Source organism: Symphalangus syndactylus, chromosome X, assembly GCF_028878055.3.
Source record: "Symphalangus syndactylus isolate Jambi chromosome X, NHGRI_mSymSyn1-v2.1_pri, whole genome shotgun sequence".
In the NCBI taxonomy this organism is placed as follows: Eukaryota; Metazoa; Chordata; class Mammalia; order Primates; family Hylobatidae; genus Symphalangus; species Symphalangus syndactylus.
In genome coordinates this window covers 64,237,348-64,260,674 of record NC_072447.2, presented here as the reverse complement: position 1 = coordinate 64,260,674, position 23,327 = coordinate 64,237,348, and the positions used below count along the sequence as shown (strand labels likewise).

At 43.6% G+C, this 23,327-nt stretch overlaps 1 protein-coding gene across 1 annotated transcript in view; it reads left to right on the top strand.

Moving 5' to 3' along the window:
* The first annotated feature begins 911 nt into the window (after positions 1-911).
* Positions 912-23,327, top strand: part of SHROOM4 (shroom family member 4) — a 228,776-nt gene continuing 206,360 nt past the window's right edge. The window contains exon 1 of the mRNA XM_055268327.2: positions 912-1,150. Coding sequence (XP_055124302.1) covers positions 1,034-1,150 — 117 coding nt within the window. The 5' untranslated portion in view covers positions 912-1,033. The remainder of the gene's footprint in view (positions 1,151-23,327) is intronic.

Here is a 23,327-nt window from a genome sequence, read left to right as displayed (position 1 = left end):
GCAGAGATGTTCTGGACCCAGTCTAAAAGCTGATTCTTCCCAAAGGCACAACATTATTAATTGGCCAGCTTATCAATGGATGCTCTTTCCTGTAGGTTTGTTTAGAGACAATACTGCTAGTCATAAAGTTTGCTGATTGCTGGCTTGCTCATCTCAGTAGGGCAAGTGCAAGGCCGTGCCAGGAACTCCAGATGACTGGAACATACACAAGCACAGTGCTAGCCATAGACACCAACACTGAGCCAGGGTGCGGGGGAGCCCAAGCAGGGGGCATCCTCAAAGTGCTTCTTTATTTAAACTATGCTCTGGGGCAATGTTTCATAATGACCCCACACACCTAGCGCGTACACACAGAGCAGCCTACACACACAGCCTCACTGTGTCCGCTGGCCTGCTGGCTTTGCTTTCCACCCCTCTAGGTAAGGTCCACAAATTAGCAGCCTTTTAACCCTCCCAGGTCTTCGTTCTCGGGACCTTCAGAAGAAAAAGGCAGCCAGAGAAACATGAACGCGCTAATCAGGAAACCAGCGTTTCAGCCCACTCAGCCACGCGGGCCGTCCACACTAACGACTTTCACCTCCCCTCGCCTGGGCTGGCTGGAGGGGCGGGGAACCCGGCAGTAAAGAGGAGGACCAAAGAGGGGCCCTGCTTGAATGAAACAATGTAACAATTGATGTGAGGCCTCGCCTCGCTCTCACTCCCCAGCGATCCTATAGGCGAGGTCCCAGTGACTGCCCCTCCCCATTGCTCCGCTTTCTTGTCCATTACGCGCTATCCCTCCGCCTCTCCTTCTTTCTTTTCTTTTCTCTTTTTCCCTTCTCCTTTTCCCCCCTCTCTCCCCCTTTCTCCAGCTCCGTGTCATTTCCTCCTTGCGCTCGCTCGCTGCCTGAGCGTCTCCAGCCGGGAGAGTAGGCGGAGCAGGGCGGTGCGGGGTGGCGTAGAGCTGGAGGGCGATGGTGGCGGAGCTGCTGGGGGCGGAGGCAACGTAGCCCCCTCGGAAAAGGAGCCCGGCGGCGCCTGAGCCCAGCCGAGGATGGAGAACCGGCCTGGGTCCTTCCAGTACGTCCCTGTGCAGCTGCAAGGGGGGGCACCCTGGGGCTTCACCCTTAAGGGGGGTCTGGAACACTGCGAGCCGCTCACAGTGTCTAAGGTAAGAACTGGCGGCTCATGTCGTAACGGCGCCTAACTTTGAATGGACAAGCGGGTGCGAAGGCTGCCGCTGGACGGGGCCCTCAGGCCAACTTTGAAACTTAGGGCTGGGAGCGAAAGACCCTCTGAGAGGCACGGAGGGGTCTTGCCACCAGTCCAGGTGCAGACATCCCCTAAGGGTGGCTGGAACAGGAGCTGGGAGCACAACTGGCCCCCGGCTAGAACCTTGCGCGCAGACACACTCGCGAGGGCGCTGGGGCAGCCCTTGCTCCCCCACGTCAGGGCGGCTACTTCCCTCAGCTTGGGCTGGAGGAAGTGGAGGCCGTTGGGGATTTCTCCTTGGAGGCCCCTGCGTCCCTACGGGACAGTGAAGGACTGAAGGGACAGTCATCGCGGCTTCGCAGCTCTCTTGGCAGCGTTGTCCCCTCTATTGACCGGCGGGCCGTCCCTCCCAGGCAGGTTGCAGGGCTAGAGGCTGGTGTGGGAACGGAGATGAGGCATTGGTGGCTTTTGCCAGCCTCACTTCCCACGGCCGGACGCGCACACATCCATTCAGCTCTTGGGGCGTTGTTGCCGCCGGTTCGGCTCGGCCTCTCCCTCCCTCCAGAGTCCTGCCCCAGCGCCGGCGAGGTTTCCTGCACGTTGAGAAGTGTGGAGGAAACTTTTGCGCCATGGAGCGCAGCTGTGCTGGAGCTGCTGCTGTTGCTGCTGCTGCTGCCGCCGCCGCCGCCGCCGCCGCCGCCGCCGCCGCCGCCAGGGTTTGTTTGTTTTAGGAGTCTGTGATCTGCTGGAAGCCAAGTTGCAGCTGAGGACAGGAGAGAGGAGCTCTCCTGAGTGCTCCAGAACCCCCAAAGCGAGCCTCCCTCGTAGGGGTGAGGGCGAGGGGTAGGGGCAGCTGGAGCTGTTACCAGGAAGAGTGACTTGTGGGACGACTCACCTTGAGGTGCCAGATTGCCAAGTGAACGGACTTCACGAACTTTATTCCACTTTTTTGTTGTTGTTTCTCTTAAATCCTCAAATCCGAAAAGCCCTCCCTCTTCCGACCCGCTTAAATGGCAGTTGAAGTTGTAGATGTGGGTTCAGGCTGGAGACAGAAAGATGTGTCTTTTCAGCAGGGAACAAATATCACTTTTTTTTGCGGGGGGGTGGGGTTCAACATTGGTCACATCTCAGCAGAGGGTTCAGCAAAGGTCCCCTGCAACACACACCCACAATAACCTGTGCGGCATTTGCCTTGCATTGGAGCCTGTGGTTGACTTCCAGCGTATGGGATCCTTCAGGCCTTGGGGCCCACACTCTTAGCAACCCTGGAGTGTTGCCGTGAGTGTACCAATCAGATTGAGGAGTCTGAGGTATGCTGAGGCAATATTTTGGGGGGCTGGCAGGGACCCCTCTGATCATTAGCCTCCCCAAACTAGCCCAGATCTTCATCCAGCACCCTTTCCCCCATACTTGTCATGTACTTTAACCAGCCTGAGATGCGTTTGTCAACCACCGTCACAACCCCTCCTGAGGCAGTCGCCCTCCAGTGTTCTCTGGAGAAAGTTATATGCATTTTTTTTTTGAACAAAAACACTCAACTCCTTTGGTGAGGGGAATCCTGGCCTTCAGGAATTGCTTCTAATCAAGCTCCTCCTCTCCCCACTCTTTCCACCAAGGTCACAATGGGATATGCAGCCCTCCATGGTCTGGCAGTTCCTCCCTTTCTTTTTCTCCTCACCCCGCCCACAGAATTTCCACAGTCTGCCTGGACAACCTGCCTTGGAGAGGTCATTTTTCAGCTCTGGCCAGAGCTGACCCATCTTGAGAAGCACCCCAGAGAGTGCTTGCTGCTGTGGTCCCGGATTATTTTGTGAGCCAGTGAGAGCATGGCAGGGGGTGTTACTAAGTATGGGGCAGCCAGCAATTTGTGGTCTGGCTGGGGGATTATTTGAGGGTAGATGAGGGTTTCCTTGGCCAAGCCGTAGAGGAAGTGCTTCGTGTGTTGAGAGGCAGGGTGCCTTTTAATGATTCCCTTTCCACTGAATGTACAGTTGACCCCTATTATATGAAGGCTCATTATGACATGCATTTAGATATGCAAGGGGTAAAATTATTTCTCCCATTCCTCCCAAATAGCCTAGTTCTTAAGAGTAAAAGTCAGTTATAACTGGGTTGGCTTCAACGGTATATAAAGGGACCATAGTATTTTTTTAAGCACAATGATTACCTGTATTGTGTTTTTCTTGACAAGACACTGTTTTGGCATATTTCATTAATTCCCTCTTCATTTTTCAACCTTAATTTTATTTCCTTTTATGATTCAGAACAATACAGCTTTCTCCCTTGAAAACAGCCTTCTTAGTCTGTACACACTGGTTGGGATGGGTAGAAGGGAATAGAAGGATAATTGGGTTGGCAGATTAAAAACTTGGGTTCTAATCCTTTTTCTGCCACTCTCTAGTTCTGGAATCCTAGGTATATCACTTGCCCTACCTGGGTCTAGGCATCCCCATGTCTAAAATGACATTCAAGTGGGTGGTCTTTAAATGATACTATGACAGTCTAGTAGCCATGTTTTTGTTTGTTCGTTTTTGAGACAGGGTCTCACTCTGTCACTCAGGCTGGAGTACAGTGGTGCCAGCTCGGCTCACTGCATCCTGCGCCTCCCAGGCTCAAGCAACCCTCCCACCTCAGCCTCCCAAGTAGCTGGGACTACAGGCATACGCCACCACGCTTGGCTGATTTTTTGTATTTTTGTATTTTTGTATTTCACCATGTTGCCCAGACTGGCCTCGAACTCCTTCAAACAATCTGCCCGCCTCCGCCTCCCAAAGTGCTGAGATTACAGGCATGAGCCACCGCGCCTGGCCAAATAGCTAATCTTTTATGCTAGCTCTGGCTCTCTTCTCAGAAGTGTTGCTGCAGAGTGAGGAAATTCATTTGCATACAGTGTTACTATTTACAATGTGCTTCCTCATCCTTTATTTCATTACTCTCTTGCAGCTACACTGTGAGGCAGTCAGGAAAGATTGTGGAGAAACTGATGGAAAAACTGAGACTGATGTATTCAGTGGCTTACCTATGTCTATCATACGGAGAGTCAATGGCAGTCCTACTAAGAGAGTTTCCGATTCTCCTGTTAGTACTATGGTTTGTGAAGGAGCACAGGACAATAACTTTCAGGGATGTATCTAGTCTTATTAGCCTCCTAATGCAGTGTCCCTTTCCATGCCAGCCTGTAATTCCACACTTGGTGAGGACTGGGTTGTAGGTACACTCTGATGGAGTCTGGGCTCAGAGTAGGAAAGGACTATTTTGATGACTCCAAATCACTTGTGATGATCTCAGGTCAGGGAGAGACAGAGGTAAGGTGCAGGAAGCACGGTGGAAAATGGCAGAGAACCTCCTTTGTGGAAAAAAAAAAAACCAGAAGCGGTTTGCATCAGGGATGGTGCGGCATACATGCTCAGAGATATCTTGTGGCACAAGTGGAGATATCTGGGGAGTGGGGGAATTTGAAAAAGTAGTGATTAGTGGGGGAAGAGGGTAGGCAGTGTGAAAGTCTAGTTCATAGTTGTCATGGGAGACCCTTTGGACCACGAAATGATCAAGTTGGGGAAATCATCAATTCCTGCTGGTTCCTATGATTTCCCTGAATAAGGGGAATTCAACTGCCTGATTTATGGACACTTGTATAGTCCCCCCTGATGGTCAAGTGGCAAAGAAAGAGAAGTTTTTTTTAATACTATTGCTGGATGTGGTGTCTTGCACCTGTAGTCCCAGCTACTCAGGAGGCTTAGGTAGGAGGAATCCCTAGAGCCCAGAAATTCCAGGCTGCAGTGTACCATGATTGGGCAACATAGTGTAACCCCACCTCCAAAAAATAAAATATGATTGATTATCCTAAATAATAAGGGATAGTTTATGATGTTTCCCTATATTGTGGTGTTTCTAGTGGTGAGATCATGGTAACAAGTAAAAGATACATGACCCATAAAGGAATAGGGCCCATGACATTGGCATTATTGATTCCTTTGGTTAACATGTTACACTACCTCATTGACTCAGGAGTACTGTCTGGATGGAATGGGGATTCTCTTCTAATCAGATGTGTCTGATGATATGTAGGCTCATGCTACATATTTTCTCTTTTCTTGGCTCATTTATGGTAGATGTTTCTATCTGGCATAGTGAAGCAAGTGAGGCTAGTTACTGCCCTGGAACAAAACAGAGTGGGGTAGGGGAGTAGCCTGGAGGAGAAAGAAGCTTTACTCCCATCCACTTGATGTGCTCTGATATTGCTATATAATTTTACACTCTCCAGACCCAAGTCTCTATTTGCAGAGTGGGGCCTAGGCATAACTGCCCCATCTCTATTATCACAGATGATGTGACAATGAATTAGGCAAACTCTAATAGTGTTTGCCGTCCTTAGCCTAGGACAGTGGCAGGGCATGCTCATTAAGTTGTTTTAGTTTGTTTCCCATTCGTAGTCTGACCTTATTTCTAGAAGCACACAGAGAGGCAGTTGAGACTTCAAGAGGATCTGGATAAACTCAGATTGAGGTTGTCTTGTGGCTGGAAGTAAATTTGGCTGTGATTTTGAATTCGTGTTTGGTGCAGAGGTGGTATTATATGAACAATGAGAGTTCCTGTGAAATCTTTTGAACTGTGTTACAGACCAGTGCCTGGCACTCACAAAGGGACCTTCGTGGGGTGTGCGTCTTTGGAGCTTAGTCCAGCCTGGTTACCTACATGAATCCCCTCCTCATTTCTGCCTCTAGAATCACCAAAGATGTCCACTACCTCAGTTTCCCAGCTGCTGCCCTATCCCAGAAAGTAGAGGGCATTTTGAGGCATGGATTAGAAATCCATCAGAGAGATACAAAGAAGATTGGAGGGAGGTGGAGCAAGAAGGGTGGGTGGTATGGCTGGTAACTCTTGGCTGAGCTTTGAGTCGATACTACTTTTGGCCCTGCTGGGTTTTCATAATACACCTGGTACCCCATTGAGAGCCACATGTATGCTTGCTGAAGTTAAAAAAGGTCAAGCCTATTAGAGGATTTTCCCTCTCCAAAACCTCACACAGAGAAAATAAGTCAACTCCATTGTCCCTTAAAAAAATTAAAATGATTTCCCCCCTTGCCCTCCCCAACCCCCTCCCCAGGAATTTCTTTAAAGGAAAAAGAGAGACTCAGACTTGAGATTGGAGGTTATGGATGATTATCTGGACGGAACGTCATGGCTTTTATAGTTAGGCTTCTTTAGAACTAGGGGAAAAAAGATGCTGACCCATCTGAGAAAAGTTAATGAAGAACAACAGGGATTATGGGAAGGGCTGCTCTCACTGCCTGCCCCTCTACCCCTCAAGCACCAAGGGGCAGACTTAACTCAGGGCTCCCAGAGTAATTCTGTTCTTGGTGGAGACCTAGAATCAAAGAATCTCAGAGTGAAGACAGCCTTTTGGAAGTCACCTAGTCTAATCTTAACCATTTCATGAGCCTCCTGTGCAGTGTCCCTGAGCTTGTTCTACAGGAGTCACAGGGAAGCTCATTCCCTTCTAAGCCTATCCATTCTGTTGTTGGAAAGTTTTGACTGTGGACAGCTTTTCCTTTGTTAAGCTGCAATCGTTTTCCTTTTAGCTATCATCTATGGGTCCTAGCTGTATCCTCTGGATAGCATCACACAGAACAAGGGTGCTTCCTCTGTCTTGGGACAGCCCTTGGGATATCTGAAGGCAAATATTGTATCATCTTGTTTCACTTTTCTAGCAGAGTCCCAGCTCTTTCAGCTGTTCCTTATGGGATGTAGATTCCAGCCTCTCCTCCTGTTTCCTCCTCCCACTCATGATGCACTTCAGCTTGTCCATGTTCCTCTTAAGTTATGGATCCCACAGCTGAATACTGTAACTGAGGAGAATCTGACCACAGTTGAGTATGAACATTCTTTAAAAAAATACAGCTGAAGATCACTTTGGCTCTTTCTGGCGGCCATGTCATACCAAGGCCCTGTGTCAAAATCTTTTAATGGAAGTAGCTGTGCTGCTATTAAGCCATACCTGCCTAAGGTCTCTATGAAGGCATCTGGGACAGCCACATAATAGATTTGGGAGGGACACATTTCATCTCCTACTATTTATTTAGAATTGCCTCTGCCCCTAGCCCTGGCCAGCCTTGGTAAACGCATTGTAGGGGAGATGAGAGAGAAGATATAAGCCCTGACTTCAAGGAACATATATGTTTAAACAAAGAGATTATTAAGTTACAGAGAAGGAATTTGTACCATAGAAGAAGGAAATGGCATTTAATGAATAGTGTCAAAGTCAGAATTCCAGATCTTTTTTATTTCCTTTTTACCTCTCTGAACTTAATTTTTTCCCCTTCTGGAAAGAATGGTTGTCTCCAAGATTGAAGATGCTAACCATATGTGCCATACACTCTTCAATTTACAGAGCCCCTATGTAGGAATATAGAGACAGCAGCCTCTGTCCTTATCCACTGTCAGATATCTATTTCCCTGCATACTGCCACTGACACTGATTGGAAAAGCCTCTGCTGTTGCTGCCATCCTTCAGCTCTGGGTTCTTCTGTCTGTACCTGGAATACACACAAGAGTGACTCCTGCTGGGGGTCTTGCATCCACAGCCTCTTTCTCCCCATCTCCCTACATTTACCAGTTGTCATCTGAGCTGGAATAATATCTTTCCTTACTGCCAAAGCCTTGATCAGGGAGTGGATTGGAGTGGGGCTTAATCTATATTATTACTGAAGGGTAAGGGGTCTGAGGAAGAGAGTGTAGAGGTCTAGGAAACGTGTCTTCACTGACACAATGTTATTTATAATGGTTACGTTCAGAACAGTTCTGGAGAAGCCTATTTAATCCATAGTGTATCATTGATTAAATTACACAACCTAACCATCATTTATAATGTCCTATCTACAGGAAACAGAATTCAAAGCTCCAAGCTGCTTATTTATAGAAGGTATTCTTGGGAAACAATGCATTCATAAGTTAGGAACAAAAAGTGCTCTAGATAGCTCTGTTACACAGTTCTGGGGGAGTTTGGGATTCCACTACCATTAATGCCCAAGGTGTTCATACCTTTGATGCTGGGACCAGATGTGTGTACATGGTTACATTTCCCTCTGAAACGGAATTCCAGGTTTCCCTGAGAGTTATCTTGTAATCAGCAAGTAACCTTTTTATATTGGTTATGTTGCTATCAAGATCACTTTCACTCAGCTTCTATGGAGCCAAAATTTTGTCTCCCGGTGCTCCCTGAAATACTCCCTTCACATATAATTCAATAAAATCATTAATGAATAAGTCGAGTTACTATTTTTTCTGGCTAAAGATTGTGTTCCAAGGACTGGGAAGGGGTAGAGGTTTGTCACCTTATACCTCTTTGCCCTATCCGGTGTAAATAGGCCAAGTGGAAAAATTTTCTTACGTATTAGTGTGCAACGGATGATCCATTCTTCCTCATATCACACTGGCATGTTTGCTTGGTCAGATAGCAATCCTGGCCAGGCACTGAAGTTGCAAAAGTCAAGATGACTTGATCTCTCAAAGTGAGCTCTAACCTCTCCCCTTTGACTTCACATCCACATCCTCCTCTTTCACTGTGAATCTATGACTGTACCATATCACAACACAAGTACTGCCTAGTAGCAACAGCCTAGAGACACATTTTCCATGCATCTAGGCTGTCCTTCTTTCATGTCAAGTCTTTGGTTCCCATCCCCCACCCAAGAGCACCAGTTGCTTGAGGCCTACATTTTGGACTGTCTCATTCAAGTGCCATTGCCCCTTTGTTCATTCATTGACTGCCCTGCCCTCTATCCAAAACCCAACTTTTTTTTTCTTTTTTGGTCACAGTGAGCCCTTCTAGTCTGCTGTACCAGCTTTGTCCCTCTTGGCTCAGCCATGCTTCCAGTGGTGGCGGGGGGTGGGGGTTAGGGAGGAGGGAGAGAGAAGCTCACAGAGTTGAGGTTGATAGGTTTGGAAACACTCAGCAAATCATAACAGAATCAGAGGGAAATTTCCTCACACTGCATCTCTCTCTATCCTGTTTCAGTGATGGACAGAATCTCTGTCACATTCCTTATATTCGTTTATCAACTTGCTGAATAATCATGCCATGTTACTTTGGCTCTCCACACCCTCCTGTTTCTTCTCATACCCTCCATGGGACAAGTTCTTGCTTTACTGAAGGGTTGCTAAGGACCCCAGGATCCTTACTTGGTCTAGGCTGTGGAAGTGTGAAGGCTGACTGACAGCAGGCAGCTCTTGGAGTGCATTGCTTTTCTCCACACTCCTACTTCCTATCTTTCTAGAAGTGGCTGTTTCCTGGTATGTTCTCAGGGAGGACATGGTCTGTTAACTTTCACTCAAGTCTTTTAATGTTACATCTGTGAGGAATGCAGGAGGTGGGACTAATTTGACAGGATCAAGGGTTAAGCCCAGTTACGAACGGCCCCTTTGTGGTGTCTTCTGTCCCCCACCCTAATGCCACTCAACAGTTTCCTAGCTGTATGGTCTTCTCTCTTTCTTCCTGAGCCTCTGGCAGGGAAGTTTTCAATGGTTCTCCTATACTGCCTTTCACGGTCCATAAGAAACTGATTTTTCATTTCGGGGAGGGGGTTGGAGGTGAGATGAGGTAGAGCTAGAAGTAAAGCTGGTTTGACTAGTTATACTGGAAAGGAGTTAGAGTCTCATGGCTGTAGCCCCATCTTTACTTATGAGAGGGTGACAAGCTAAAGCCTTGTCTTTGTTGGGCTGCCTTGCTGTTTTCCATTTCTTTTTGTTTGTGTTTGATATAAGTAAAAGCCACCCTGAAAAATTCTACAGGTAGGCAGCTTTGGATGGCATCTTACTCTGACTGAGAGTGTGAGTGATGACATCTTGAAGCTTCAGGGGGTAAGTATCAGGCTTGACTCTCACATTCTTTAGAGGACTTGACAGAGTTTGGAGCTCTCTATTAACTTAAATTGGCAATCAGGAAGGATCAAGACAACAAGCAAAAGTAGACCAGGCAAGGATCTGGATACTTCAGTTGTGTGGCTGTGCCTCATTGAGTTCAGTAACCTCTTGAACCCAAAGGTGGTCAAAGCCTAGACATGGTGGGATCGGAGAGGTAGTGGACCGCCGTATAGCAAATACTGCTATTTTCTAGGTGTTTTACATGTATTTTCATTTAACTTTTACAGTAACTCTTTGAGGCCAGATATTAATGTCTCCATTGTGCAGACGAAGAACCGAGGCTCAGGAGAAGTTAAGTGAAAGACTCTAAGTCATATAGTAAGTGGGACAGCTGACATTCAAATTTACTTCTGCCCAACTTCAAATCCCATGCTCTTTCTAAAATAGTGTGTTTACACAGGTGAAAGACAAAGAAATAAAAGAGAACTGGATAAGAATGAGGGGTTGGGGGACGGACGGAGGGAGGGAAATGAAATTTGATGCAGAAACTGCTAATATTATGAGTATCTGCTCCTCAGAAGTCAGGGTCAAAGGAAGGTCTTTGTTTTGTTTTAAATCTCAAATCAAGGTAAGGGGACTGGGTCGGTATTCAGAGAGCCTAAAGTTTAGTCCTAACTCTGCCACTCTTCATTTGTGTGACCCTGGGAAGTCATTTTCATCTCTGTATCTCAATTGCCCTATTTGCAAAGTAAGAGTAATACAACCTGCACTGTTGTCCAGTAAGGAGAGAGATTCGTTTTATCATTTATTTCATATTATTATTAGCAGTATATGTGATTTAAGAAAGCAAGCAAGTGCATTCCACAGGTGTCCCTTATTAAACAGGAATTCTCTTAAGAAAATTTTGAGCCTAAAAATTGAAGTGTATGAAGTTACCTAATCATTGGGAATTGTGTGAAATGGCAGGGCACCTTTAGTGTAATGTCTGCTACTGCAAAAAGTTGGAAGACCAGCCATGATTTCTGCTAATGTCTGAACAGCCAGCACTTTGAAAGGCTAACGTCCTAAGAGCTCTCAATTAGGCCTCCAATCAATCAATCAATCAATCAGCTGATCAACTAACCAACCAACCAGTCAACACAGATTTGTTGAGCACTTTGTAAAGTGCCTAACCCTAAACTAGAGAATACAAGAGTTAGCCACCATAGAAGACCTGGTTCCTGGATTCTCAAAAGAGATGACAGTTTTGTTGAAGAGCTGCATTACTACAAGCCCAGGAAACAAAAAGCTTTAAGTACTGAAACTGTGGGGTAGGATCTAAGAGCAACATTTATTCAGTGGGAAGAGATTTCATTGTGGGCTGATGTAGCTGGGTGTTTTGTGGAAAAAGGAAGAATTGGAGCTAGGCCTTGAGGGATAATACAGGATTTAGGTAGGTAGGCCTGGGAGGAAGAAGGACGTTGATTCCAGTTAGTACAAGCACTGCATGTCCTAAAGACACAGACAGAAGACTGAGACCAGTTTGTTCACTCCACAGTGTGTTGACTAACAGCATAAGGGTAGAGCATGTAGTGTTTGTTCATTTATCCACTAATTAATTCATTCATTACATTTTATGGAGTGCCTGTTCTAGGAGCTGAGCTATTCTTCCTATGGCCAATGAAACCAGCACAGAGCTCCATAGATGTCACTTTTATTTGTTTTCTGACAAATACTTTATAGTGCATATTCTGGGCACTAGTTTTCTAACTTTTCTAACTTAACACATATTAGCTCTTTTATTTTATTTTTTGAGACAGTGTCTCACTCTGTTGCCAGGCTGGAGTGCAGTGGCGTGATCTCGGCTCACTGCAACCTCCGCCTCCCGGGTTCAAGCGATTCTCCTACCTCAGCCTCCCTAGTAGCTGGGACTACAGGCGTGTGCCACCACACCCGGCTAATTTTTGTATTTTTAGTAGAGATGGGGTTTCACCATGTTAGCTAATTTATTAACTCCATTTTACACATGAGGAAATTGAAGAAAGATAGGTAACTTGCCCAATGTCATATTGCTTGTGTGGATGGCTACATAAATGAGTCAGTGGAGATCTTGATTCTTGCAGACTAATGGGATATAAAGGTGAATGTATTTGAGCCAGGTATTCTGGATACTCCAGAAAACTGGGGTATAGAATGGATGCAAGTTGGAAGTAGGTAGCCATTTTGTTGTTTGGATAATCAGTGTATTAAGAATAAGGCACCTAGTCTACGGTCATACCACCCTGAACGTGCCCAATCTCATCTGATCTCAAGAATAAAGCACCTAGCACAGTACCAGTCACATAATTGCTTCCATGAGGAAAGACCTGAACTGAACAATAGATAGGTAAGGTCATTTTGAAGGAATCAGCCCATCTTGGCAATTTGCTGACTTGTCATATATTAGTGAGTTGCCAGAGGTTAGTGATAACGCATGCCATTGAAGAAATGAAGAAGAGATAGGAGTCAGGGATTAATCTAATATTTAAAATCTAGAAGGCTCTGAGAGATTATGGGAATTGGGAAGACCAACCAGGTTTAGTTCAGTTTTGGATCTTCTGAGACCAAAGTGTCTGTAGGCCAATCAAAAAGTCCCTAAACAGTTGGGGAGCATGTTTATTTAAAGCCACTGATCAGTTAAAACAACAAAACATTATTTTAGGAACATAATGATCAACACAGACAATTTACTAATCTACTGGTTGTTGTGGAAACGAGTTAATTGCCAGACAATCTTATGCCCCAAAGATAGTAGAACAGACCTGCATTGTTATTTAATGGGCTTTCCTGGCCATAGCTTTGTCTTGCTATCTCCTCCAATCTGTGGGATGCTTTGTCAACTGAGGTGTTACTGGCTAAAGTTCATTTTGTATAACTTAGAACTTGAAGTGATAGGAAAGTCCAAATAGCAAACAAACAAACAAACAAAATAGAAGAAGCTGTCAGAAGGCTGGACTTCAGACTGGAATGTTAAAATGGTTTGAGGCTGTTAAAAAACATCAGTTAACCTGCCAAGATGTTTAAGGACTGTTTTCTCTATATGAAAAACAAAATGTGGTGGCTTGGTAAGGCAAACCTCAAAGCACCAGTTTCAAGTCTGTGTTGCATTCTTGTTGTTAGCAGTTTTACACTCTCCCCATAGTGTAGTATTATTAATCCATGAATATTGTTGTTAATGTTCTATAGTAGTATTGATTCTTAAATTTGACTTTTTAAAAAGCATTGTTAAACTTTCAAGAATGATTTCATTGCCTACAGTGGTGTCTTCACCACACTAAAATAAAGGGTAAATAGGGATTTACTTCACAATTTCATTTGTTGCAAATGTGGTTGGGAAATATTGCTTTATTATTAAGAGACTTTTGCAAATTGATGTGATTATCTGACCCCAAACCCTAGCACTGGTGTCCTTTATACTTACATGAAATTCCCAGGAAGGATTCCTTTTATGTACAGATAGACTTGACGATATTAGGACCAGTCCAGCCCTCCCCACACTCCCTTTATACTTCTTGGATTGCCTTTCCGTTGCCATTTTTGTGCAGCATCACCTGATTTTCTACATGGTGAAGAACTGAAAATCCGAATGTTGTAAAGATGCTTATGCCATGGAACCTGGTCTAAATTAACTCCTTCCCTACCTTCTTGTAGACTAAACTCACTTCTTGCTAAAAGGCTAATGACCACATGGGTTCCTTTACCTAGCTCCTCTCTCTGAGAACATGAAATAGCTTGTAATTTATATTTGAAATTGATTTGAATCTGTAGCTGCTGGGGAGATTTTTGTGTAAAAGATTACCCAAGTGCTCTGGTTTTTACAAGCGCCTGCTTGCTAACTTCCCTCTGTTGTGTGAGCCCTGGTGGGAGGGTGATACTCTCCTTTTCTGGAAGTAAGGGGCTCAAGGTGTAATTTGCGTGTTTTTCCCGTGCCTTTGGCTGAAGAAAAGTGCAGTGTTCTGAAACCTGCCCAGACCTTGCACATACTGTATCTGCTTAAAGAGGGTTTTGGCTCTTAGCCCTTCTCAGCTGCATTAGGGTTCAGGTTACATCCCTCTCCCCATCTAGCCACTAATAAAAGCCAAAATAATTAAGGATCAGGGAGAGTTAATTCCCACTGCTAAGACCCAGGTGGGGCCCTTCCATCTCCCATCCCCTAGCTTGGAGCCCTAATTTAAGGCTGAACTTTAGTCTAAGTCTATAAGTGACAGTGATCTGGAACAGGCCCCAGAAAAGCACTTGACAATCAGGTTTTGCCCCATGCTGGCAGTACGTTCTCTCTCTCTCTCTCCTCTTTCTCTCTCTCTTTCTCTCCATCTCTCTCTCCTTCCCTCCCTGCCTCTGCCTCTCCCCTTCCCTCCTTTCCCCACCACGTTGGCATCTTAGAGGAGACCAGTGACCCCAGGGATCAAGCCAACTGATTCTGTTGCAGCAATGGAAATAATGTATCATACTTCCCTTTCATCTAAACTGGGAGATTCAGATGAAGCTTCTGTTTTTTTTCAAGCCCTTGACCCAACTTCAGTACAACATTAGGAGCCTCATTCAGAATAAGAAACGTCATTGATATATCTCTCAACTCAAAAGAGATGCATAGTAATGAGCTCTGAGATAGTGAGCTCAGATGGGAAAGGGCAGCTTTGAAGGAGGATCTTGCAAGAGCTGGGACAGGCAGGAAGAAGCCTCATTCTGGAACAACTACACTACTGTAGTGGCCTCCTCAATGGTTTCTTTCCCTTTGATCATCCCCTCCTCCCTCCCTTAAAATTATTTAATGGTTCCCTTCTGCCTGTAGAATAGAGCCCAAACTACTTTTGCCTGGTGTTACAGACCATTCTCCATCTGGCTCTAGTCTTAGCAATCCTTCCAGGCCCCAGGTTTTCAGGCAGAATGGTTACCTCTCTGTTCCCCAAACCCACCTGGGAAATTCTGGCCTCCAATTTTCTCACCATGATGTTCTTTCCAGTGGCTAGACTTCACACTGCATCCTCAGAAGGACTTCTCACTTCTCTGGCCCTCTCCATAGGACCTAACCTTCAAGCCCTACCTCTAAGCCTCTAGGGCATCATCTCTGATTGCTTCTGATTTTCCAGTAGCCGTCTTTGGGTACTTTGGGTGCCTTGTGTTTGGTTTGCTGGATCAAGATCTTCTAGATGACAATGGCTGTATCTTCTATATATTTTCCATAGTCAGCACAGAGTAGACTCTCCATCATGGTTTGCTGGTTTAGATAATATGTAAGAAGAGTCATGCAAAAATTTTTTACTCAGTGATTGGTAATCTTTCCCCTTCCACTTCCAAGCCTAAATTAGAGAATATGACTAGATGATCTGGATATACTGGCCAAGTTTCCCAAACTTTGTGTGACACCCCACCTAAGTAGGGTGAGCCTTGAATGACACACACATGTGAACTAGAGGCAGAGGGAACACTTAGAAGAAAATATTGGTGGGGACAGAAGTTGAGAAGGATCCCAGAGGCAACCCAGGATGAGAAGGAGCAGTAGAGGATGGGGTTGGCTACCTGCTTGTCCCCAGGCTGCCTGAAGTTTGGTTTATAACAGTTGAATTTCATGCTGCTGCTGGAGTTCCTGTGTGTAAGCTGTGTTCCAAGGTTTGCATGTGGGAGAGGTCGGCTGGCTGATGATTGCAGCATTTCCTATGGTATTGGGACGCGTTGCTGTGAGACTCTTAAAACAACAGCCATCCCACTTGTTGCTATGTGTTTAAGGTGGGCGTAGTGTGCGTCTTCAGTGAAACTCAAGTGTTTCACTGCTTTAGCTGAGAGGCAGTAGCTTTGGGTGAACACACTCTGTGTGTGTATGTGTGAATGTGTATGTGTGTGTTTTCACTTTTTCTTAAGCAAGCTCTAACGTGTTGTGTCTGACTGGCCTTGGATGTGAGTCACTGTCTGGTATTTATACCCAGTGTCTAAAGTGTCCTTATTATTTGACCATGATATTGCTATTCTCCCTATTTTACTCAAAGCTGAGAATGCTGAGAAGGGCCAAAGGGAACTCAGTCTGTCTTCCTTCCAAATGGGGTCTAATCTCATTGGTGGTTAACTGTCTCTGTGGCAGTCAATTAGGTTATGTAAGGGCACTAAAGGGAACAGGTTGAAATTCACAGTAGTAGTACTGTGGCAGTTTAAAAGACACACGATAGGGCTTCTCTTAGTTTATTCCTGTCCGGGGTACTGTTGGAGAGTTCACCCACTGGAATGACTTTAGGAACAGGCCTCGAAAGGGGCCCTAGGAAGTGTTTGTCCTTAGCACAATCACAATAAGTATGAAAGGAGTACAAACAAACTGAGAAAGCCTTAGAGAGGAGATGATCCAGCCTTTGCAGGCATTGGTGAGAGAAGCAGAGAATGTTAGCTTCCTCCATACTGTTGTTTGTATTAAGTCCTTCCAAGATTGAAAATTTTGTCTTAGAAGCAGGCTCGTCGAGTGTGGGAATGGTAAACCCCATCAGAGGCAGTGTTGTTATCAAAGGGACAGAGCCTCAGATAGGAAGGACATGGCTGCTAGCATGGTCACTTGGAGGCCAGGCAGCCAGTAAATCATTTGAGAATGAATTAAAGGTTCAAAGGGCAGGAGGGAATTCTTTGGGTGACCTCATAGGTGCTTGAAAAATCAAAGGGATAGCTGGTGTGCTTTTATGTTTTCAGGCCTGGTTCGGAGGGTCAAGGGAATGGAAATGCACAGTAGAAAATTGGCATTGCTGTTTTTATGTGCTTGGGAACCCTAACTCCGGGCTGGTGATCGTCAGAGTTACCATTAATTAGATGCATATTTTGTTCTGGGAATTTTGTATGCATACTCTCTAATCTTCTCATCTCTACTTACTGTAAATTAAGTAGTAGTAGTCCTATTTTACAGATGAAAATAATGAGGTTCAGAGGGGCAAAGTAATGTTCTCCAAGTAACCAAGCCAGTAAGTGGTAGAGCTGTGATTTGAACCCAACTCTACCTGACCCCAAATCCTATGCTTGTCCCAGTATACCTTAAAATTTTACTTCAGCCCCGAAGCCCCTTTCTGTGTTTCATATTGTCTTTTTAATACCACTGTTAACTATGATGACTATATTCCGTGTTTCATAGCATTGGAAAAAGGTAAGTTTCACAGATCAGTCATTTTACAACTTTGCTTGGAAGCTTGTTAAAAAACACAGATTAGACTCCGAGGATGAAATAATATAATGCACGAAGAGGTACTTAGTAGTGTCCCTATTCTAAGATGCAGAAATTGAGGCTAAGAGGGAAGTAACTTTCCAGAATTCATTGGACCAGTAACTTGCAGAGCTGGTATTCAAAATCCAGTTTATCTGATTTTAGAGTGCCTGTTCTTTCCCATGCTCCGGTTGCCTCCCAAACTAGAAGGGGAGTAAGCAATAAACAAAAAACCAGACTTGACCCTCTCGGCCCCTACAAACCTACCCTTCTTACTGCCCTCTCTGTCAATAAATTTTTTTTAAGTGAGGGGTGGCCTCCCTGTCTCCCTCTCCCCTCCTTCCTTCTCTTCTAGCACAATTTATTTGTTTAAACGTTTATTTTGGGGATAGATGATAAATGTTCATGGAACAAAATTTTAAAAACTATATAAATAGATACATCTTTCTTCATTCATGTCCCTAAACCACCTAATTTCCCTTCCCAGTGGCAATCACTATTACCAATTCCTTGTGTACTCTTCCAAAGACACCCTTCCAAAGATACATTATATGTAGGCATGTTGTATATGCTCATATACGTGCATGCTCAGTGTCTCTGTTTCCTCACTGCCTGTCTTCCTGAATCCTCTCCAATCTGGCTTCCAGTGAGGTCTTCCTGAGGGCCAAATATACTGACTTTTTCACTGTTTTCATCATCCTTGTTTTCTCTATACAATTATTGTTTTTCAATAATTTGTTGAATAGGTAATGTAGTTATGTGGTTTAAAAGCTAGTTAGTATGAAAAGGCGGAGAATAGTTCCCCAATCATCCTTGTCTCTCACATGTCCAGTTTCACCACTACTTCCCACTGTGCTTAGATATTTCTGTGTGTCTTTTCAGAGCCTCTCTATACATACACAAGCAAATGTCAATATAGATTCATTTTGCCTTTTATACAAAAGGTAGCATACTAAAACAATCTTTCGCACTTCGCTTTTTTCACTTACATAACCTAGAGATCTTTTCCTATCAAGCATACAGAAGGTTATCTCTATTTTTTAACAGCCATATTGTATTTAATTATTTAAACAGTCCTTAGTATTGCTAGTCATTGGCATTGTTTCCAAACCATTCAGACTCAAACTCTGCTGCCAGTATAGCTCCTGTAATACTGAACTCTCTTGTTTCTGCATCTTCTCTTGCTGTTTCTCCATTCTCCTCTGTGAATTGACTGCCTCTCTTATATTCCATCCTGTGGATATTCCTCAAGGCTCAGAGCTCAGCCCCTCCCCCTGCACTCTTTTCTCTGTTTCTTCTTTCCCTGTTCTCCCTCCCCCTATCCTTTCCCCCTCTCCTCTTTTCCTCAAGAAAGCAACGATGAGATCTCATAACTCCTGAATCTCTAGTCTTAATCTTTTCCACTGTCTGATAGTGTCCACTGCAATATTTTTTTTACCTTATACCCCAGTATGTCTAAAATGGAACTTATCTTCCCCTTGTAAAATGGGCTCTTTCCTTGGCTTCCCCACTGCCCACTCAGCTAGCATTAAAATCATGGAGTCATTGCTTACTCATCCCATATCCCACATTCTGTCAGTCTTGCTTCCTTTACAATAACCCTCATATCCACCCGCTTCTTTTCAATTCCTGCTACTCCCACCCTCTTCCAAGCTCTTATTACTTTATGTCTGGTTTCTGGATTCCTGGCTGGCTTCCCTTCTTCTAAGATCACTCCTGTTAAATTTATCTTATAAGACACTTCTTCTATCCAAGAATTTTAGTTTCCCTTTCTATACAATGAGGAAGCTGGACTGACTGGTTCGTCTCAGAGGTAGGTTAAAATCCTATCCCTACCATTCCTTCCACCTTCGACATTCTAGACCAGAACTCCATCCTTTCCACCTCTAACATTCTAGACCAGAAATCTTCCCAGTGTCTCCCCACCTCCCACCATTTCCACTCTCTGTACTGTTCTCTTTCACTTGAATTGTCGCTATGGCTCCATGCTCCCAGCAGTGCCTTGAAAAAATCTTTCTTCCATATTGGTCCTAGAGTCTTTATCCTAAATTAACTTACAGTTGAAAAGAATCTTAGAGGCAGGCCATCCAAGCTGACCAACACTAACCTGCTGCCTTAGTGCCGTTAATAATACCCTTGAATTTGGTTGGTCAGATTGTGCTTTTGAATGCTTCCATTGATGGAGAACATTATCTCATAAGCCAGCCCTTTGTGTTGTCAGATAGCAAGAGCTGTTCTATATCTCCTACCGCCAACTGACACCAACTGATCTGCCTTTATGATACTCTGTTATTAAAAACTTGCTTCATCTTGATTTAAGTTCAAACCCCTCAGGTCTGGCATCCGAAGTTCTCCAGAAATATGGCTCCTATCTTCCCCTGTAGGCTGAAATCATGGATACTTCCTTTGCACTTCATCCACGTTTTAAAAAATAGCTAATATTTATTCAGCACTTATTGGATGCCACTGTTCTAAGTGATTTTACATGTATTATTTAATCCACATGGCAACTATATAAGTTTCTATTATTCTTCCCGATTTTATAGAGAAAGAAAATGAGGCATATGGAAATCCAAATGGTTTACCCAGAGTCTCACAGTTAGTAAATGGTAGAGCTAGGATTTTAACCCAGAAAGGCTATCTCCAGAGCACATACCCATAATCACTGCGATCCACAGTCAGCCTCAAATGTGACAATTTTCTGAATATGCCCAGTGACTTGTTATCATGGTTTCTTAAAATGCATTTCTAGTCCCAGCTACCTGACTAAATCTTACCTGTTCCTTGAAGCCCATCAGAAATTACCCTTCATTCTAGTCCCATTCTACCCCATCTTCCATCTGGTGCTCACCATGTTCTTTCTGATGAGCTGGGCATGCTTGTTTTATATACTTCATGGGATATGCTCATTGAGGGCAGGGCCCACAGATATAAACTGCTGGATTAGGCTTTTAACCCCAAATCTGTTCCACAGAGCATTTAACAAGTAGAGCTAGGCTTTAGGAACTTCTGAAAGACTTGAGATTTCTTCTTTTTGAGTTTGTATGAATCTCCTCTTTCTAAATCTGGCTCTAAATTATTTCTTTCTTAGGCTATTAATTCATTTCTGTTTATTGCCCAATAGTTTTGTACATTTGTTCCCAGGTACTGTCAGTGACAGGGCCAGAAAACAAGTGTTGTTATCCATGGTTTTATATATATAATATGATATATATATATATCATATTATATGTATCATATATATAAAGATGTTGTTATCCAACATATATCATATATGATATATATGTATATATATATATGCACACACATATATTTATATATATTTATAGACACATACACATATATATACACATGTATATACATATTCATACATATATATACCGGGAGCCAAATGAGGAACAATATTAAAAAGAAATTTCATTACATCCCTTATCTGCGATCTGACTTCCTTAATATTTATTACTCCTGATCTCCTCTCTTCCTTGTCCTTAACATGTATTACTATGCTAGGTAGATAAATAGGTAGGTGGGTAGATAGATAGATACCTCACCACACAATCTAGAGATTGTGAATCTAGAGACTGAATTTGTGTGCGTGTGTGTGTGTGTGTGTGTGTCAGAGAGAGAATGATGGAGGGTGGTTGGGTAGTTGGAGGGACAGTTTTTTGAGTGCAAAGCTTCCTTGTCTTCTGTGCTAAGAAAGCCTCTTTAAAATGCTGCATCCTACAGAACATCCTTCCCCCAACCTCCTCCTCTTCTATTTCTTCTCTTAATTTCATAGTGATTGTAGTTTCCCATGTGTATTTTGTAAATGAGTTCTGTCTAAACTTTGCCAAGCTCTCTGATTGAGTGAGATATGCTCATCTAGCATGTTAGACAACAACATGATTTACTACCCAGACAGGCTAATTCAGCGGGTAACACATCATTCTCTGAAGGATCACGGTACTGTTAATTCAATGTGTACCAATTTAATTATATTTCAGAAGTTAAAAAAATTAAATAGCTCCAGTTGCAGTGTTCTAGTTCACTAAACATTGACTATAAATCATTAGTGGGTACTTTACAAATTTATGTTGATGCACTGGCTGGTATTTTACATAAGTATAAGCCACTACCTCAGGGTGTCTAACTTGGTTTCGTAAAGTACAAAATGTGCTCTTGATTTCTCTCTCTGGCCCCATAATATCTTCATCAACCCCCACCCCAACCCATACAACTTTCACAGGGCCCCTTTTTTTTCTCCCTTCACATATTTCATCAGACTCTTTAAGGAAGTCATAGACTGGTTGTGATTATTACTGAACCATATGGGAACCACACATCTTTTTTTTTCTTCTACTTCTTGTATAATGGTTATGACTTCTTAAATGAATTAAAAAGCCCCAAGATTAGTTTTTAACTATTGAAAGACTTAAGGCCAGGTAGCCCTGCTTTAATTTCATCATTCAACAAAGCCAGTTAGTAACCCCTCTTTTTTCTTTTCTTTCAGATATCACCTGAAATCTGTTCTCCAGAAGGGTGATACTAGTTACTGCAATATACATTAGTGTGCAGCATTCATGACCCTTTATTGTTTTTACTAAAATCTTCAGGATTAGAAGGGTTTGGGAGTCATTAGATAGTCTCCTCTTCCAAAATGGGTTGTGCCTACTGGATAAAATTTGACTAAAAAGCAATGATACTGATTTTTTTCTCCAGTCTTTACTTTTGTATTTTCGATGTCAGAAAGTATATTCATATGTCTTGTTAAAATTTTACATTCATCTAACTTACTTTTTATTGTAGTGAAAACATTTAACATGAGAGCTACAATTTTAACAGGATTTTAAGTTCACAATACCACACTGTTAACTATAGGCACAATGTTATACAGCAGATTTGTAGAACATCTTCATCTTGTATTACTGAAACTTTATACCCCTTGAATAGCAAGTCCCCATTTCCCTCTCCCCCTGGCTTCTGGCAACCAACATTCTACTCTCTGCTTCTGAGTTTGGCTATTTTAGATACGTCATATAAGCAAAATTATGCAATATTTGTCCTTCTGTGACTGGCTTATTTCATTTAGCATAATGTCCTCCAGACTTATCTGTGTTGTTGCATATTGGAAGATTTCCTCTGGAATGATATTTCATTGTGTCTTATACCACATTTTCTTTATTCTTTCATCCATGGACGTTTAGGTTGATTCTACATCTTGGTTATTATAAACAATTCTCCAGTGAACATGGGGTTTTAAATATGTCTTCAAGATCCTGATTTCAATTCTTTGAGATGAATACCCAGAAATGGGAATGCTGGATCTAGTATGTAGTTCTAGTATTAATTTTTTGAGGAATCTCCATACTGTTTTCCATAGCAGTGGCACCATTTTACATTCCTACCCACAGTGTATGAGTGTTCCGGTTTCTCCGTATCCAACACTTACCTTTTCTCAAAAAAAATGGCCATCCTAACAGGTGTCAGGTAATATCTCATTGTGGTTTTGACTTGCATTTCCTTAATGATTAGTGATGTTGAGCATCTTTTCATGGGCCTGTTGGCTGTTTACGTGTCTTATTTGGAGAAATGTTTACTCAAGTCCTTTGCCCATTTTTAACTGGATTTTGTTATTATGCTGTTGAGTTGTGTAAGTTCCTTATATGTTTTGGGTATTAACCCCTTATCAGATAAATGCTTTGCAAATATTTTCTTCCATTCCATAGGCTGCCTTTTCTTTCTTTTCTTTTTTTCCTGAGAGAGAGTCTCACTCTGTCACCCAGACTGGAGTGCAGTGGCATGATCTCAGCCCCCTGTAATCTCTGCTGCCCGGGTTCAAGCGATTCTCCTGCCTCAGCCTCCCAAATAGCTGGGATTACAGGTGTTCACCACCACACTCAGCTAATTTTCTTTTTTTGTATTTTTAGTAGAGATGGGGTTTCACCATGTTGGCCAGACTGGTTTCGAACTCCTGACCTCGGGTGATCCACCAGCCTCGGCCTCCCAAACTGCTGCAATTACAGGCGTGAGCCACCATGCCCGGCCTACCTTTTCACTGTGGTAAAAGATTCATTAGTTGTGCAGAAGCCTTTTAGTTTGGTGTTGT